The sequence below is a fragment of the Lithobates pipiens genome, unplaced genomic scaffold, assembly GCF_037356315.1.
Source record: "Lithobates pipiens isolate NorthernLeopardFrog02 unplaced genomic scaffold, aLitPip1_a1.2 Scaffold_16, whole genome shotgun sequence".
In the NCBI taxonomy this organism is placed as follows: Eukaryota; Metazoa; Chordata; class Amphibia; order Anura; family Ranidae; genus Lithobates; species Lithobates pipiens.
In genome coordinates, this window is record NW_027507748.1 from 552,385,077 (window position 1) to 552,403,621 (window position 18,545).

General features: G+C 45.8%; 1 protein-coding gene across 1 annotated transcript; it reads left to right on the top strand.

Moving 5' to 3' along the window:
• The first annotated feature begins 4,228 nt into the window (after positions 1–4,228).
• On the top strand, positions 4,229–17,802 carry SPRYD4 (SPRY domain containing 4). The gene is made up of 2 exons (XM_077483461.1): positions 4,229–4,413; positions 16,708–17,802. Exons 1-2 carry the CDS (start codon positions 4,311–4,313, stop codon positions 17,244–17,246), a joined length of 642 nt encoding a protein of 213 aa, XP_077339587.1. The 5' UTR covers positions 4,229–4,310; the 3' UTR covers positions 17,247–17,802.
• The last annotated feature ends 743 nt before the right edge of the window (positions 17,803–18,545 follow it).

Below are 18,545 nucleotides of genomic sequence, written 5' to 3' on the forward strand. Positions count from 1 at the left end.
CGCGGTAGATCAGCGCCATTTTCAATTTGTGGCCCTGCCTTTCGGTCTCGCTACAGCTCCTTGAGTCTTCACAAAGACTCTAGACCCTCTCTTGGCAAACCTAAGAGCTCAGGGTGTAACCGTGATAGCTTATCTAGACGATTTGCTACTCATAGAGCAAACAGTAGCGCTCTTGAACCACAGTGTTATCAAAACATTAGAACACCTGAAACACCTCGGTTGGATTATAAACATAGAAAAGTCATCCCTGCAGCCTGCTACCAAGTTGGAGTATCTGGGCATGGTCGTCGACACCGCTCAGGGCAGGGTGTTTCTACCAAGGCCAAAGGCCATGGCTATAGGGGCTCTGGTGCGCCTAATAGTGGGCAGAAGGACTTCTCCCATTCGGCTGTGTATAAGACTGTTAGGGAAAATGGTCGCCTCCTTCAAGGCCGTTCCATTCGCCCAGTTTCACTCAAGGCCTTTGCAAAGATGCATCCTTGTGGCTTGGAACAAGAAGCCCCAGGCCTTGGACCTTCCTATGTATCTGTCCCCAGGGACACGCAGGAGTCTCATTTGGTGGTTACAGACCAAGAATCTGCTGAAAGGCAAAACTTTTCTTCCCCTTTCATGGAAGATTGTAACTACAGATGCCAGCCTGACAGGCTGGGGAGCAGTGTTGGAAGAAGTATGCACGCAAGGAAAATGGTCTGCGACCAAAAAACTACTGCCCATAAATATTCTGGAAATTCGGGCAGTTCATATGGCCCTCATGAACTGGTCCTACAGACTACAGGGTCTCCCTGTTCGAATACAGTCCGACAATGCCACAGCTGTGGCTTATATCAATCACCAGGGTGGCACCAGGAGTCTGGTTGCACAAAGAGAGGTGAATCGCATACTTGCTTGGGCAGAGAGGCATGTTCCATGCCTTTCTGCAGTCTTCATTGCAGGAGTGGAAAATTGGCAAGCAGACTTTCTAAGCTGCCAACAGTTATGCCCAGGAGAATGGGCTCTACACCCCGACATATTTCAGACCATATGTCACAAATGGGGCACTCCAGACGTAGATCTGTTTGCGTCCAGATTCAACAGGAAGCTGGACAAGTTTGTGTCAAGGACAAGAGATGTATTTGATCAGGGGTCAGATGCTCTGACAATTCCCTGGGATCGGTACAATCTAATTTATGCCTTCCTACCATACCCGCTTCTGTCACGGTTCCTGGGAAGAGTCAAGAGGGAAACAAAGTCGGTTCTATTGGTAGCCCCGGCTTGGCCCAGGTGACATTGGTACGCAGAGATCATGAAGTTGGCAGTAGGCAGGCCTTGGATCCTTCCTCTCCGGTCAGATCTGCTCTTGCAGGGTCCAATTTACCATCCTGCTTTACAATTTAACAGTTTGGCTGCTGAGACCCACATTCTGAGAGACCGCGGACTCTAGGAGCCAGTTCTTTCTACTCTGGTCAATGCCAGAAATCCGGCCTCCAGGCTTATTTACTACAAAATCTGGAAGGCATATGTTTCCTGGTGTGAACCCAGGGGATGGCATCCTAGAAAGTATGTCGTTAGCAGGATCTTGGCTTTCCTCCAGTCAGGCCTAGAAATAAATTTGGTAGTAAGCACTATCAAGGTTCAGATTTCAGCCTTGTCAGTATTTTTTCAGAAGCCACTTGCATCACATTCTCTTGTGCGGGCTTTCATTCAGGGGGCCATGCGGTTAATGCCGCCAGTCAAACCTCCGGTATGCCCATGGGATCTGAATTTGGTTCTCTCGGCATTGCAGGGACAACCATTTGAACCATTGCATCAGGCTTCGTTAGTTCTTTTGACTAAAAAATTTGTTTTCTTGATAGCCATATGCTCGGCTAGAAGAGTGTCAGCTCTCTCGAGCAAGGAACCTTATCTAATTATTCATAAGGACCGAGTAGTGATGCGTCCTAATAGGTCCTTTCTACCTAAGGTGGTTGCAGGATTCCATTTGAATCAAGATGTAATCCTACCATCCTTTTTTCCAGATCCACAGTCCGCAGAAGAATCTTTGCACACTCTAGATGTGGTAAGGGCAATCAGTGTCTATCTCCAGGCAACTGCTCAGATAAGAAAGACTGATTGTTTATTTTGCCAGAAGGCCCTACGAAGGGCCAGGCGGCATCAAAATCCACTTTCTCAAGATGGATTAGACAAGTTATTCTTCAGGCCTATAGTGTAAAGGGGAAGAGTCTTCTTTTTCAAGTGAAAGCGCACTCAACTAGGGCTGCAAGTGCTTCTTGGGCAGTGCATCACCAGGCCTCCCTGGCTCAGATCTGTAAGGCTACGACTTGGTCATCAGTCCATACATTTACCAGATTTTATCAGGTGGATGTCAGAGGGCAAGAGGATGCCGCCTTTGGGCGCAGTGTACTGCAGGCTGCAGTTTAGATCCTCTGGTCCATGGCGGTCTATAATTCTGATCTGTGTCTCCCTCCCCTCAAACTGAGCATTGCTTTGGGACATCCCACTATGTAATGAAGCTCCTGTGTCCCGTGATGTATGATCAAGAAAATAGGATGTTTATATACAGCTTACCTATAAAATCCTTTTCTTGAGAGTACATCACGGGACACAGGGCTCCCGCTCTTCTTGGGTTTTACGTGGTTTCTTATTGCTTTGCTACAAAACTGAGATGCCTGCCATATGGGAGGGGTTATATAGGGGAGGAATTCTCCTTAATTGGGGTTAGCCAGTGTCCAATCACCAGAGGTGCCTATATAACCCACTATGTAATGAAGCTCCTGTGTCCCGTGATGTACTCTCAAGTAAATTTTACAGGTAAGCTGTATATAAAAATCCTATTTTTCAGCTGGCGGCTGGCTATCTCTTCTGGAATGCTTTCAGAAGCATCCCCCCTCCCTCCCGCTGCTTGCCATTTCCGTTGGTTTTCCCAACAATTCGACAGGGGCCGCCAGTGGGTTACTGAAGCGATCAAAGAGTAGATCTTTGATCCCCTCTATGGCCTTGGAGGACCAGAGAGACCTCATGATGTCACTTCCAGTCCAGGGTGGAAGTAAACATTTTTTTTTAAAGAAAAAGATTTTAAAAAAATGTTTTTTTAATCTCTTGCTTTTAAAGGTAAAGAAGAGATTTGGGGTCTTTTTGACCCCATGTCTCTCCATAAAGAGGACCTGTCATCCTTATTTCTATTACAAGGGATGATTACATTCCTTATAAAAGGAATAAAAGTGATTTAAAAATAAAAAAATAAAAGGGACATTGTAAAAATAAAATAAATAAGGAAAAAAAATCAAAGCGCCCCCATTGCTCCATGCTCGCACGCAGAAGCAATTGCATACATAAGTCGCGCAATTTGTAAACTGTGTTCGCACCACACGTGAGGTATCGCAGCGAACGTTAGAGTGAGAGAAATAATTCTAGCAATAGACCTCCTATGTAACGCTAAACAGGTAACCTGACCTTTAAAGTGTCTCCTATTGAGATTTTCAAGTACCGTAGTTTGTCGCCATTCCATGAGCATGCGCAATTTTAAAGCATGACAAGTTAGGTATCTATTTTCTTGGTGTAACATCATCTTTCATACTGTACAAAAAAAATTGGGGTAACTATTGTGTCTTGTTTTTTTTTTTCTTTTAATTAATGAAAGTGTTTTTTTCTTTTAATTAATGAAAGTGTTTTTTTTCTTTTAAATCGTGTTTGAAAAACTGCTGTGAGACGTAAAAAATTGCAACAATCGTAATTTTATCCCCTAGAGTCTCTGTTAACAAAAAAAAAAAGATATATTTGGGGGTTCTGAGTAATTTCCTTGCAAAACAAGTATTACATGTAGGAAAGAAATGCCAGAATTGGCCTGGTGTAGAAGTGGTTAAAATGTATTTTGTTTCCCCGAAAAATAGCGTTTGAAATACTTCTGCGCAAATACCGCGTGACATTAAAAAAAATTGCAACGATCGTCATTTTTTTCCCTAGGGTCTCTGCTAACTAAAATAATGATATAATATTTGGAGGTTATAGGTAATTTTTCAGCAAAAAATACTGATTTAAACTATTTGTAAACAAAAAGTGGCAGAAAAAAACTTGGCGTTCAAGTTTATATTTATGTATTGTTAGAGGCCCCTTCCATTATTATCCATGTCACACAGCACATGTCAGGGACCAGCAGACTCAGCAGCACCCCTCTCCTGTACATTATCCCACCGTCCACAGATCACATTCTTCTCAGCAACGCGACCAGCTCCCGCCCAGCCCTCCTCCCTTTTCCAAAATGGCGACCCTGCCACTCTTTATAACGTGAATATCGCCGATAGACAGGAGAGAAGCAAAGACCGCCCAGATCCAAGATGGCGTCGCCCATGAGGGCAATGATGTTGGGAAGCCGAGCGCTGAGATGTCTGCGGGTCATCGGGCTACAGAGGAGCTACGTCACAGCCAGTGACAGGAGGGGTGAGGAGACGGCAGATGGGGGAGAGAGGACGGGGCCGGTGGTTGGTGGAGGACAGAGCGGAGACTGCCGACTTGTGGCTGCTGATAGATGGGAGGCTGAGCTAGGGCAAAGCTCGCTGTATACAGAGAGCTCAGCCCTGGTCACAGGTCCCTGGATAGGCCCCCAGTATCCTGAAGAGGGGGGGTCCCTTCTTATGTCATGTCACTAGTTTATCCACATAACGTTCAGAGCTCTCTGTGGATGAGAGATCTCTATTTATGTGCTTTAAACTTAAAGTGGAAATCTGAAAATCGAGTTGTCTGTAGTTCTAAAAAGGACTCGCCTGACCACCAGGGGGAGCAGCAATTATTCCTCTTATTAAATATGAGAAAAAGTGAGTCCCATCCAGAACAGGCAAGGTCAGATGGAAGTACACTATATTACCAAAAGTATTGGCACACCTGCATTTATAGACACAGGAACTTTTAATGGTATCCCAGTCTTATGGCATAGGGTTCAATATTGAGTTTGCAGCTATAACAGCTTCATCTCTTCTGGGAAGGCTGTCCACAAGGTTTAGGTGTGTGTCTATGGGAATGTTTGACCTTTCTTCCAGAAGTGTATTTGTGAGATCAGGCACTGATGTTGGACAAGAAGGCCTGGGTCACAGTCTCCGCTCTAATTCATCCCAAAGGTTTTCTATCAGGTTCAGGTCAGGACTGTGCAGGTCATTCAAGTTCCACACCAAACTCGCTCATCTGGATCTTTATGGACACACCCCCACACAAAGCACCTTGACCTCATATTGACAAGGGCCTCTTCACAACCCTGACTGGTGGGGGTCGACGGGCGGGGGGCTTATCAGAATTTGGTGGCCCCCTTTAACAAGGGGACCCCCAGATCCTGCCCCCCCCCCCCATATGAATATGGTACATTGTACTCCTACTCATTCACCAAAAAAAAAAAATTAAAACGGAGACCGTTTTTGACAAGTCCTTTAGTAAAAAAAAAACAAAAACAATGTCCCTTGGTGTAGATCAAGCGTCAATCTCGATGAATGCCGCCACAACACACTTTCTTTTATTTTTAAATTCATTCACTAGCTTCACGGAATTGAACTATGGTTTGGATAATATGTTTTACTGCTATATTTCATGCAATACTTTCTCCTAGCTAAGACCCCTTTCACACTGGGGTGCTTTGCAGGCGATACAGCGCTAAAAATAGCGCCTGCAAAGTGTCCTAAAAGAGCCGCTGCTGTGTCTCCAGTGTGAAGCCTGAGGGCTTTCACACTGGAGCGGTGTGATGGCAGCATGCTAAAGAAAAAGTCCTGCTAGCAGCATCTTTGGCTCAATGGGGCGGCTATACTGCCGGCAGCGCTTTGCAGTGGTTTTAACCCCCTTCTCGGCTGCTAGCGGGGGGGGGGGGGTAAAAGAGCCGCAGTGAAATTTGGTGGTAAAAATAGCAGCGTTTTACCCCCGCCCCAGTGTGAAAGGGGTCTTAAAGCGGAGTTCGCCCAATATTATTATTTTTTTTTTTTTTAAAGTCCGCAGCTACAAATGCTGCAGCTGCTGACTTTTAAAATATGGACACTTACCTGTCCAGGGCGCCCGCAATGTCGGCACCCAAAGCCGATCTGGCTCTCGGCTTGCGGCTTCACAGCCTGGTTCCCTACTGCGCGAGTTGCGCTGCACAATTCCACTGGTCCCTGATGTCTTCTGGGACCTGTGTGTGTGTCTCCCAGAAGACAGAGGAGGGGCTGGATAAAGCAAAGATATCCGCGGATACTGCGGCTATCAATGCCCAGAAGTGGGAACAAATACCTGGATTGTAAATCTAAAGTGCAGCACTAAGGTATAACCACACCTATGAAGGAGTGTAAAAGAAAATGTGAGAAAATATAACGGCTCTCTATTCAAATCCGGTGGGTCTGATCTTCCAGCATCAAAAACCACGGCAAGTCTTGCATCAAACTGCTATAACATGTTAAACAGAAGATGGGTACTCTTACCATGTATGATGGACACATCTACCCTATGGCAATGCATCATACGAGCTTGTAACGGCTATAGTAGCCGAAGCCGCTGGACTTCCAGCTGAATCTTGTCCCTTCTCCGGAAGTATCTGATCTTTATCACTCCCGTCAAAGGTCTGTGGTTCCAAATGGCAGGTGGATCAATAGCTTAGAGCTCCAATTTGCAAGGCTCAATCCGGGATGACTTGGTAAAGGTCAGAGCATAGAAAAGATAAGCACATGAAGGCGCTCCTCATAGTGTAGATCAACACTATGTATAACAGCGATTTGGAGAGAAAAAAAAAAAATATATATATATATATATATATATATATATATATATATATATATATATATATATATATATATATAATTTTCTCTCTCTCTCCAAATCGCAGTTATATTTTTTTTACACTTATTCATAGGTGTGGTTATACCTTAGCACTGCACTTTATATTTACATTTGTGTCAGCAGCTGCGCTGTGTTTATTCACAGATTGGGTGTATTCATTTCTATATATTTTTTTTCCACATATTGTTATATGTAGTTTTTGGTTTAGCGCAGTGTTCCCCCCCCCCCCCCATATAAGTTCCGTTTTTGGGGGTAACCATACTGTTGGAGACTCTGCTTCTATATTACTGATGTGATTCACATGTATACTACTCTATTATGTCAAACATTCCTTCTTTAAAAAAAAAAAAATCTCTGTACTCGTCGCTGGCTCCCACCGTCTGGCAGTTCTTCAGCCCCCAGAAGGCTTTGCCCCTTTAATGACCAGGCCATTTTTTGAGATGCGGCACTGAGCCGCATTAACTGACAATTGCGCAGTCGACGTTGTACACAAACAAAATTGACGTTTTTTTTTTCCCACAAAAAGAGCTTTCTATTGGTGGTATTTGATCACCTCTGCGGTTTTTATTTTTTGTGCTATAAACAAAAAAAAGACCAACAGTTTCTTAACCACTTAAGCCCCGGACCAATTGTCAGCCTAAGGATCAGAGGTCTTTTTACAATTTCGCACTGCACTGTTTTAACTGGTAATTGCGCGGTCATGCAATGTTGTACCCAAACGAAATTTGCGTCCTTTTCTTCCCACAAATAGAGCTTTCGTTTGATGGTATTTGATTGCCTCTGCAATTTTTTTATTTTTTACGATATAAAAGGAAAAAGAAAATTTTGAAGAAAAAAAAAAAAAGTTCTACTTTTTGTTATAAGAAAAATCGAATAAACTAAATTTTAGTCATACATTTAGGGCAAAATTTATTCAGCCACATGTCTTTTTAGCTTTTAATTTATGACTGCCTATCTCATTTCTTGAGGTGCTAAAATGGCAGGGCAGTAAAACCCCCCCCCCCCCCCCATGACCCCACTTTGGAAAGTAGACAACCCAAGGAAATTGCTGAGGAGCATGTTGAGCCCATTGAATATTTTTTCCCCAATCGTCTTTCAGGACAGCCACCTTAGAGAGACACCGGCTCCTCCCCTCTGAGGAAACACCGCCTTCAATTTCATAATTTAAGCCTCCTCCTCCCTTCGTTCCTCAGTTATGGTGTTTCCTCCGGCGGGGAGACATCGCCAAGGAACCTTAAGGCTAAATTCGGTTGGTGAAACTGAAGCCATCCGAGCGGAGCCCTGGCCCCGTTCGGCTATCCGACCGTTCATCGGTCGGTCCAGGACAGTCCTATCAGCGGGGAGCTGAAGTGTTCGTACTGTCCATATACCCTAAACTCCGCTTGGGGAAAGCGGGAAGTTTATGGGGTCGTCCGTTCGTTCACCCGCGGGGGTTTCAACGGAACAAACAGTCCAGTCGGCTGGGGAAGCTGAATACTCGACTGACCTTTACACGCACTCCAATCTTCGCTTGGGGAAAGCAGGAAGTCTTTGGAGAGGTTCATCCCTGCGTTTCGCCCAGTGGGGTGCTGAACGAAGGCGTCCAGGGCCCCCCTGTGTACGCAGCCGGCTGGGAGCTGGAAGCCGGACCGGTAGGCGGGCGACGTCAGTTCCGGTGGGGGCGGACCCCTTCGTTCGATCCGCGTCTTCCGGTTCCGGACGCGGCACGTGAAAGGGAACCTAGCGTTCGGCTGGTGCAGCCTCTCTTTTCACAGTTGCACAGGTAGCTGTTAGAGGCGCGTTCGTACCACGCTTCCTCAACGGGAGAATGTCCGAGGCAGAGGCTTCAAAAACTCCTGGAGATAATAGCACCAGCCACTCGAAGGTAAGAGGAAACCTGGGGAGGTGTTCCCTTACTTGTATCCAGTAGCTCCACTGGTGTTCCTCCTTGGTGGTCGGGGGGAAGGGTAGTGTGTCTGGGATCCTGGTGATGGTTGATCCTAGGGGGGGCACTCCCGGTGGTCCTCTATGTAGCGCTGGTGTTGCTGTTTTTTAGGCTCATGCTGCCCCTTCCTGTGTTTTGTGTCTTTCAGAAAGCCACGAGCAAGTCCCCCCATGGTTCGAAGTGCCCTTCATGTAGAACGTCTATGGGAGACTCTTGGTCTAAAGCTATTTGCAAACAATGTATTGAGGATTTACTTAAGGAACAGGCAGTAGAGCAGGGTGCAGATCTGGTAGCTTCTATGAAGGAACTCTCTGGTACCTTTCAGTCCTTCCAAAACTTTTTTTCCAGTTTTCAGTGGCCCCAGCCTCCGAGCACTCCTACACCAGCGCAGCAGAGTGTACCATCCAGCCCTGTGGATGTTCCTCCTGCAAGGGGAGAGAATTCAGAGGGTCCCAGGGAAGAGGCTGAGGAGGAAATTGACAGTGTCGTTTCAGACTCCCAGGGGGAGTCTGACGCAGAGGTGTTGGATGGGGAATCCAGCAGAATCTCGCGGTATAAGCTTTCCCTGGAGGATGTGGATGAGCTCTTGGGAGCGATTCATACCACTTTAGGCATACAAGAAGAAACTAAGACATTGTCACTCCATGATCGGATGTACAAGGGCATGGGGGAACAAAAGAAGCGGGTGTTCCCAGTGCATAACGTCTTGATCGATACCATCAAGAAGGAATGGCGGGATCCCGAAAGGAAACCTTTCTTTTCTGGGGCATTAAGACGTAGGTTTCCTTTTTCGGAGGAAGAGACTCTCGTCTGGAATAAATCTCCCAGACTAGACGCTGCTTTTTCCCAGGTGTCCAGACACACTGATCTATCCTTTGAGGATATGGGGGTACTGTCTAACCCTATGGATCGAAGGATGGATTACCTTCTTAAGAAGGCCTGGGATTCGTCACAGGGAAATCTTAAGCCAGCCATGGCAACCACGGTGGTGGCCCGCAACATGGAGTATTGGCTCACCCAGATTAGCGCACACATTGAAGCAGGGACAGCAAAGGAGACTATTCTATCCTCCTTTCCCATGCTTCTTAAAGGGATAGCCTACATAGCGGACGCTTCGGCGGAATCCGTGAGGATGTCGGCAAGGTCCTTGGCCCTGACCAACTCTGCCAGGAGAGCCTTATGGTTGAAGACCTGGCCTGGAGACAATGCATCCAAACTTAAACTTTGTGGAATCCCCTTTACAGGAGATCTACTGTTTGGACCAGGTCTTGAAACAGTGCTAGATCGCACAGCAGACAAAAGAAAGGCCTTTCCTGTTAAAAGGAAATTTGGGGAACAAGCCAAAAGAAAGACTCGTCCCCAGAAAAGGGTTGTACCACCCCGTACGGTTCAGCAGAAGAAAAGTTGGGGACTCAAAAGCAAGGGCCCCGGGGGAGCAATTTTTCGCCCTCCTGAACAGCCCAAAAAATCTCAGTGACAGGGTCACGGTGGGAGGAAGATTGGGGGCCTTCCTCCCACAGTGGGAAATGATTTCCTCCAATCAGTTTGTCTTGGGGATCGTCAGAGGAGGTTACCATTTGGAGTTTTCGGAACTCCCTACTCTGAGGTTCCTTGTCACCGAGCTGCCAAAATGCGCAGAAAAATCATCTGCCCTTCTTTCCTCTCTTCAGGAGTTGGAAGAACAGGAGGTGGTAGTACGGGTTCCAGTAGGAGAGACAAGCAGAGGCTTCTACTCTCACGTCTTCGTGATTCGCAAGCCTTCGGGAAAGTTCAGGCTCATCCTGAACCTGAAGCCCCTGAATGTCTGTTACCTACAGAAGGTTTCGGATGGATTCGGTTTACTCAGTAAAAGCACTCCTACCTCCGAACTGCTTCATGGCATCAATAGATCTGAAAGATGCATACCTGCATATTCCAATCGCAGAGTCCCACCAGCGTTTTCTCAGACTGGCAGTGAGAACCCCAATGGAAGTACTACACCTTCAGTTCAGAGCGCTTCCTTTCGGACTATCCTCTTCCCCCCCGAATCTTCACCAAAGTGATGGCAGAAGTTCTGGCATTTCTGCGTCTCAGGGGAATCTCGGTGATCGCATATCTCGACGATCTCCTTCTGTTTGCCCCTTCCCCAGCACAATTAATTCAGGATTTACAGGTCACAAGAAACCTGTTAGTAAGCCTGGGTTGGCTCCTGAACCTGGAGAAATCCAACTTAATCCCTTCCCAGAGGGTCACTTTCCTAGGGTACGAGTTGGACTCAACAGTACAAAGGGTCTTTCTTCCTTTGGAAAAAATTCAAAAGATAGACAGGGCTCTGTTGTTTCTTCAGGGCAACCACCAGATCTCCATAAGGAAGATCATGTCAGCGCTAGGGTTGCTGACATCCGCTCTTCCAGCGGTTCAGTGGGCAGGGTTACATTACCGCTCTCTACAATTATTTGTGCTGAAGGTTTGGGATCACAGCCAGGAATCTTTGGATTCTCTGGTTTCGATTCCAGATCAGGTAAAGAGGTCCCTCTGGTGGTGGAGGAAGGGAGCAAATTTGTCCCAAGGTCTAGAGTGGGTCATGCCAACCTCCAGGGTGGTCACGACCGATGCAAGCAGCTCAGGTTGGGGGGCACACCTAGACTCCCAATTAATACAGGGTATTTGGGAAAAGAGGGACTCGAGGAGATCCTCGAATTGGAGGGAGCTGAGGGCAGTAGATCTAGCTCTCAGAACCTTTCAGAAGGAGCTCCGGGGGAATCACGTAAGGGTAAGGTCGGACAACTCCTCGGTGGTAGCTTACATCAACAGACAGGGGGGCACCAGGAGCAAGTCCTTATGGGCCCTAGCGGAAGCCATCCTCAGATGGGCCGAAGCAAATATCCTGTCCCTTTCAGCAATCCACTTGAAGGGAGAACAAAATCAGGTGGCAGATTTTCTCAGCAGGAGAACTCTGAGAGAAGGCAATTGGGTTCTCAAGCAGGAAATATTCGAAATGATCACCCGGAGATGGGGGATTCCTGCAATAGATCTTTGCCGCAAGGGAAAACGCGAAGGTAGCAACGTTCTTCTCCATAAACGGGGGGGACGGGGCATTGGCGGTGGACGCACTAGCACAGAGTTGGGGTTTCTCCAGGTGCTATGCTTTCCCCCCTCCAGTGCTCATTCCAGCAGTATTAAGGAAATTTCAAGTGGAGAATACTACCCTCATTCTAATTGCACCTCACTGGCCCAGGAGGCCGTGGTTCTCGATCTTGAAGGGCCTGTCTGTAGAACCCCCCTGGATTCTCCCAGTGCAGGAGGATCTCCTGTCTCAAGGTCCGGTGTTCTGCCCTCAGGTAGGACGATGGAACCTGGCAGCGTGGCTTCTGAGGAAGAATTGCTAAAAACCAAGGGCTTCTCAGACCGGTTGGTAGCCACTCTTCTAAACTGTAGGAAAAAGGAAACCCAGTCCATTTACTTAAAGGTATGGAAACGGTTTAACAGCTGGTGTTCAGAGGGTTCCTTCAACGTGCATAGCCCTATAGCCGTTCTAGAGTTCCTACAGGCAGGGGCGGATAAGGGGTTAGCGCTTGGAACACTAAAAGCTCAGGTTTCCGCTTTGAGCGTGTTTTTAGAGAAACATCTAGCGTCAGATCCTTGGGTCGTAAGGTTCTTCAGGGCCCTAGGTAGGCAAAAACCAGCTTCAAGCTCCCCCTTCCCGGTTTGGGATCTTTCTTTAGTTTTACAGGTTCTCACAGGGGAACCTTTTGAGCCGTTAGAATCTTGCTCATTAAAGCTGATCACTCTCAAAACGGTGTTTTTGGTGGCGATCACTACAGCAAGAAGAGTAAGTGAACTCGAAGCCCTTTCTGTCAGGGCTCCCTTTTTTCAGGTTTTTCCGGATCGTCTGGTTTTGAAGATAGATCCGGCCTTTTTGCCTAAGGTAGCCTCTAGTTTCCACAGGATGCAGGAGATTGTGCTACCTACATTTTGTTCAAATCCAGTTAGAGAACAGGAACACATGTTTCACAGACTAGATGTTAGAAGATGTGTTCTTTATTATTTAGACTGCACAAGTCAGTTCAGAAAGACAGATTCACTTTTTGTTTTATTTTCAGGGGCCAGGAAGGGTTCCAAAGCCTCTAGACGTACCATAGCTAGATGGTTAAGGTTAGCCATTGGGCAGGCATACGTGGCAGGGGGATTAGATCCTCCAGCTGGCATTAGAGCACACTCAACCAGGGCCGTGGCAACTTCTCAGGCAGAGTGGGCTGGTGCGTCTCCGGAACAGATCTGTAGAGCTGCAACGTGGTCCAGTTTTTCTACGTTTGTGAGACACTATAGACTGGATCTTCTGTCAGCCAAAGACCAAGCCTTTGGTCGGAAGGTGCTACAGGCAGTAGTCCCACCCTAAGGTAATATACTCGCTTATCCTCTCTAAGGTGGCTGTCCTGAAAGACGATTGGGGGAAAAATGGAATTACGTACCGGTAATGTCCTTTTCCAGGAGTCTTTCAGGACAGCACCGGTTCCCACCCAAATTGTTGCAGATCATCGGGAACTCATTACATGAGATCGTCAGGTAAGACTTAAAAAGTTTATTTGTTTGACGTGTTCTTGTGTCTCCCCAGTTTGGCCGGAGGTACTCTGGAAGAACTGAGGAACGAAGGGAGGAGGAGGCTTAAATTATGAAATTGAAGGCGGTGTTTCCTCAGAGGGGAGGAGCCGGTGTCTCTCTAAGGTGGCTGTCCTGAAAGACTCCTGGAAAAGGACATTACTGGTACGTAATTCCATTTTTTTTTTTTTGTCCCAATTGATTGAATAATGACAAAAAAAAAGTTTACAAAAAGTTGTCACTAAATCATATATTGCTCACACATGCCATAGTTATATGTGGAATTGCACCCCAAAATATATTCTGCTGCTTCTCCTGAGTACGGGGATACCACATGTGTGGGACTTTTTGGGAGCTTTTTGGCACCCCAAAAACCAATCACTGCCTTCAGGATTTCTAAGGGTGCAAATTTTTGATTTCACTCCTCACTACCTATCACAGTTTCGAAGGCCATAAAATGCCAAAATGGCACAAAACCCCCCAAATGACCCCATTTTGGAAAGTAGACACCCCAAGCTATTTACTGAGAGGCATGTTGAGTCCATGGAATGTTTTTTATATTTTGCCAGAAGTTGCGGGAATATTAAAACTTTTTTATTTTTTTTGCACAAAGTTGTCACTAAATGATATATTGCTCACACATGCTATGGGCATACGTGAAATTGCACCCCAAAATACATTCTGCTGCTTCTCCTGAGTACGGGAATACCACATGTGGGGGACTTTTTGGGAGCCTAGCCGCGTACGGGACCCCGAAAACCAAGCACCGCCTTCAGGATTTAAATCTAAAACGCTACCAAAAAAAACTGTTAGCGATCGCAGGGATCAGGCCTGACTCTGCAAACGCTGCAGTTATGTGTTTAGTGTTTTGTAAGTGACAGTGATCGATCGAAACTGCACTTGGGTGGGCTGGGCAGAGGAGCAAAACGCAGGTGCTAGCAGGTATCTGGGCTAATCCCGCTAACAATGCAATTTTTTTTTTTTTTTTGGAACCCTAAACTGCTGGGGACGCTAGTATAGATCAGTTCAGATACTATACCACTACGGGAGGTGTATGCTTTGCGTGTGGGTGTTGGCGGTACTGGCACTAACCTGGGGTGACGCAGACCCTATCTGACCCTAAAACCTAATTGATATCACCCGCCGGGTGATCAGGGGGTTAAACCTTTATTGGGTAATAAATGGTGGGTGCCCTGCTATAAAAAGCAAACTAACTAGAGTCACCCGTAACACTTATACGGTGATCACTGGTGAAAGGGTTAACTAGGGGCAATCAGGGGGTTAAAACCTTTATTAGGTAGTCCTATGGGGGTACCTGACGCTATATAAAAACCTGACGGGGAACCTAAATAACTAACCAGCGTCACCAGTGGCACTTATACGGTGATCGCTGGTGAAAGGGTTAACTCTAGGGGCAATCAGGGGGTTAAAACCTTTATTAGGGGGCTACCCTGGACCTAACACTAACTGCCCTGACACTAAATAAATGACACTGTGACTGGGGGGGAAGGGTGATCAGGGGGTGACAGTGTGCCTATGTGTACCTACATGTCAGTGTAGTGTTGGCGCACTTACTATGTCTTCTCTCCTCGCAGTCCGGTCAAAAAGACTGCCCCGAGAAGAGTGACATCACTTCCTCCTGCCTGTGTTTACACTACACAGGCAGGGGAAGCTTCTCATTCGCCAGGAGCGATCGAGAGGGGATGGCCAGAAACCAACGGCCATCCCCCTCATCCCAGATCTCTCCTGAAGCGAAACGGACCCCCCCACCCGCTGGAAGGCAGGCACGTACGGGTACGTGATTGTGCCATTCTGCCGACGTATATTTACATGCGGCAGTCCTTAAGTGGTTTAAAAAATAAAAATTATTTTTACTTTCTGCTATAATACATATCCCAAGAAAAAAAAATGTATTTAGCAGTTTAGGCCGATATACATTCTTTGTATTTTTGGTAAAAAAAAATGGCAATAGGTGTATATTGATTGTAGATTTTTTATTTATTTTTTTATTGGTAATGGTGGCGATCGATCTGCGACATTGCGGAGGACAAATTACATTGACCAGTGCTATAAAAATGCACTGAAATGACACTGGCAGGGAAGGGGTTAACACCAGGGGGCAATCAAAGGGTTAAGTGTGTTCTAACTGTAGGGGCGGGGGGGGGGTGGGCTTACCAGAACATGACAGAGATCACTGTTCCCGATCAGTAGATCTGTCATGAACAGGGAATCGCCTTGTTTACATTCGGCGATCGCGGGTTGCCAGCGGACATAGGGTCCGCAAACACGCTACTGTGGCGGGCGTGTGCACGCCCGCTATCCTGCTTGCACGGACCGACCTGCCGCAGTATATCTGCGTGAGCTGGTCTGGTGACATAACTAGGGGCGGGGCAACCTGGTGTTGTCACTGGTGACCCCGCCACCTTGTGGCATCCTCGACCAGTGCGTGCTGGGTCAATGAAGTCACCAGGGGGGCAGGACCATCCAGTGATGTCACCAGGTGGACCCACCTCTTAGTTAAAAACTGTCAGATGGTAGAAGCCAGCAAAGGGTGCAGTGCTCTTCCCGTCTTCCTTCTTAATTTTTAATTTTTTTTCCCCCGGGTTGCAGTGGCGGTGTTCGTGATCGATGCTGAAACTACGCCAGGGGACATATTAAAAAATAAATATTTAAATAATAAAGGACTTGTCAAAAACTGTCTTTTTTTTTTTTTTATGTACAAAGCTTTTTATGGTGAATGAATAGGGGTACAATGTAACCCTACTCATTCTCGTGGGGTCTGGAGGCCCCCTTGTTAAAGGGAACCTCCAGATTCCTTTTAGCCCCCTGCCCGCAGACCCCTATAGCCACCGCCCAGGGTAGAAGAGACCCTTGTCACCATCAAAGCACAAAGTGCTGGGGGGGGGACTACCCTACCTCAAAGCACCCCCCCATGTAGAGGGCATGTGGTCTGGTATGATTCAGGAGGGGGGGGGGCGCAGGCTGCATCCTCATATAATATATAATGGTCTGGTATGGATTTTTGGGGGACCCCACTTTTTTTTTATTTTTGTTCCTTCTAAAATCCATACTAGACTAAAATTATGTATGGGGAGGGTGGGGTTGAAAGACCCCCCAATGCTGGCTATTCTTTCTCTATTTCTCCGACGTGTGAATCAGAAACATTTCCATAAAAGGCAGTGAGCTGCAAATTCGCATCTAAACTGCACCGCAGTGCTCCGAAAACAAACAGGACTTTTTACATTTGCACTGAGTGCGCACTGCTGCTGTACCGCAGATATGTGAATCGGCTCCATAGAAAAGTGATTTGGTTCACATGTCATGTGAATCAGATTTTCAAAAGGCATCCAATTTGCATATATGTGAACTGATCCTGAACTGACTGTCCAAGAGTATTTGGCCATATTTTTAGAAGTGATTAAAATAATTTGCTGGTTTTATTACAGATGTGACATTTAAACTCGATGAGAAAACTGCCCACAGTAGCCTGGACCTGTTCAAGAAAGACACAGGGATAATTTATCGCATGCTAGGTATTGACCCATCCAAAATCCCACAGAACCCTGAACGTTTTCGAGAATGGGCTGTAGTGCTTGGAGACACATCAATGTCAAACGGTCGCTATTACTGGGAGGTGACAGTGAAGAAGTCCAATGAATTCCGCATAGGTGTCGCAGATGCAGATATGTCTAGAGATGAATGCATTGGAGTCAATAACCGTTCTTGGGTGTTTGCCTACAGCCATAGAAAATGGCACGGCATGGTGGCAAATAAAACAATCCCCATCACCAATATTGGCCATCCTAGCAAAGTGGGACTCCTACTGGACTATGATAATGGGAAGCTAAGCCTTGTGGACTCTGAAAAGGGTTCCCTCATCCACACTCTCAATGCAGACTTTCGAGGTCCAGTGTTGCCGGCGTTTGGTCTGTGGGATGGAGAACTTCTAACTCATTCTGGCTTGGATGTCCCTGACAGTCTGTGAAGCCAACAAGTTTTCTCATTCAAGTGCCTCTTCAATCCATATTATACTATGGTCAGCAGCTGAACTTATCTTGCTGGTGATGGGTATCCAATATATTGCAGTGTTAAAGCTTTGTTTAATCGTGCAGTGCTTTACCTTTTACAAAGTCCATCTGTATTCAGTGTCAATATTAAAAGTGGAAATTGTTCAAGTAATATCTGTACCTTGTTTAAAGTAATACACAGCCAAGGTTGATAAGTTACCTACTTCTCGCTGAAATAAACAAAAATGCAAAATAAGTCCACATCAGAGCACAGTCAACTGATTGTTTCATCTACTGCGATTTCATTTCTATGCCAGCCGATTCCACAGTGTTGAACTGCTTTAGCCAGCATTATGCATGATTTTTATTTCTCATTAAAAATGAATTGAGAAAATAAATAAAACAAAAAATATATATTAAATATTACATTTTTTATTTGTGACTCTTCAGTGTAAGACAAGGAAGGGCACAGAGCTTCGCTATATTAATAAGCTATTAAATTGTGTAAAATAAAGAACTGAGAATTTTCCCAGAGACTGACTCTGTACTGTTTTTTACTTTTGCTTTTTCCCTTGAGTGCCGGTTCACACTTTGCAAATTTGTTGTGAATTCAATGCATTACAAAAAAGCCTAAATTCACATGTCATCCAGAAGCACAGTGGGGAAGATTTAGGCCCCTTTCACACATACCTTCAGTTTGTTTCATCAGTTCAGTCACGTTTTTTTCAAAGAAAAACGGATCAGGTTTACATCAGTTTTATACAGTTTACACATCCAACTAACTACTTGAATGAAGTTTTTGGTTTGCACGATTCCGGATAAAATGAGAATCACAATTTTTAATTTTTAATATTTTTTTTTTTTTTTGCTTAGAATAAAGATTATAGGGGTTATTTACTAAGGGCAAGTGCACTTGGAAGTGCAGTCGCTCTAAATCTAAGGGGTAGCTCTGAAATGAGTGGAAGCTCTGATGATTTTATCATCCAATCATGTCCAAGCTAAAATGCCGTTTTTTATTTTCCTTGCATGTCCCCCTTGGATCTACAGTGACTTTACTTCCAAGTCCACTCGCAGTGCAAAGTGCATTTTCCTTTCGTAAATAACCCCCTATGATTCTCTTGCAATTCATCATTCACATTATACAAAACAAAATTGGGCTAACTTTACTGTTTCGTTTTTTTTTTTTTTTTTTTTTTATTCATGGAAGTGTATTTTCTCTTATGTTCACTGACGGACACAGCTCCTATCTTAACCATTGGGTTGTTAGCCTTATCACT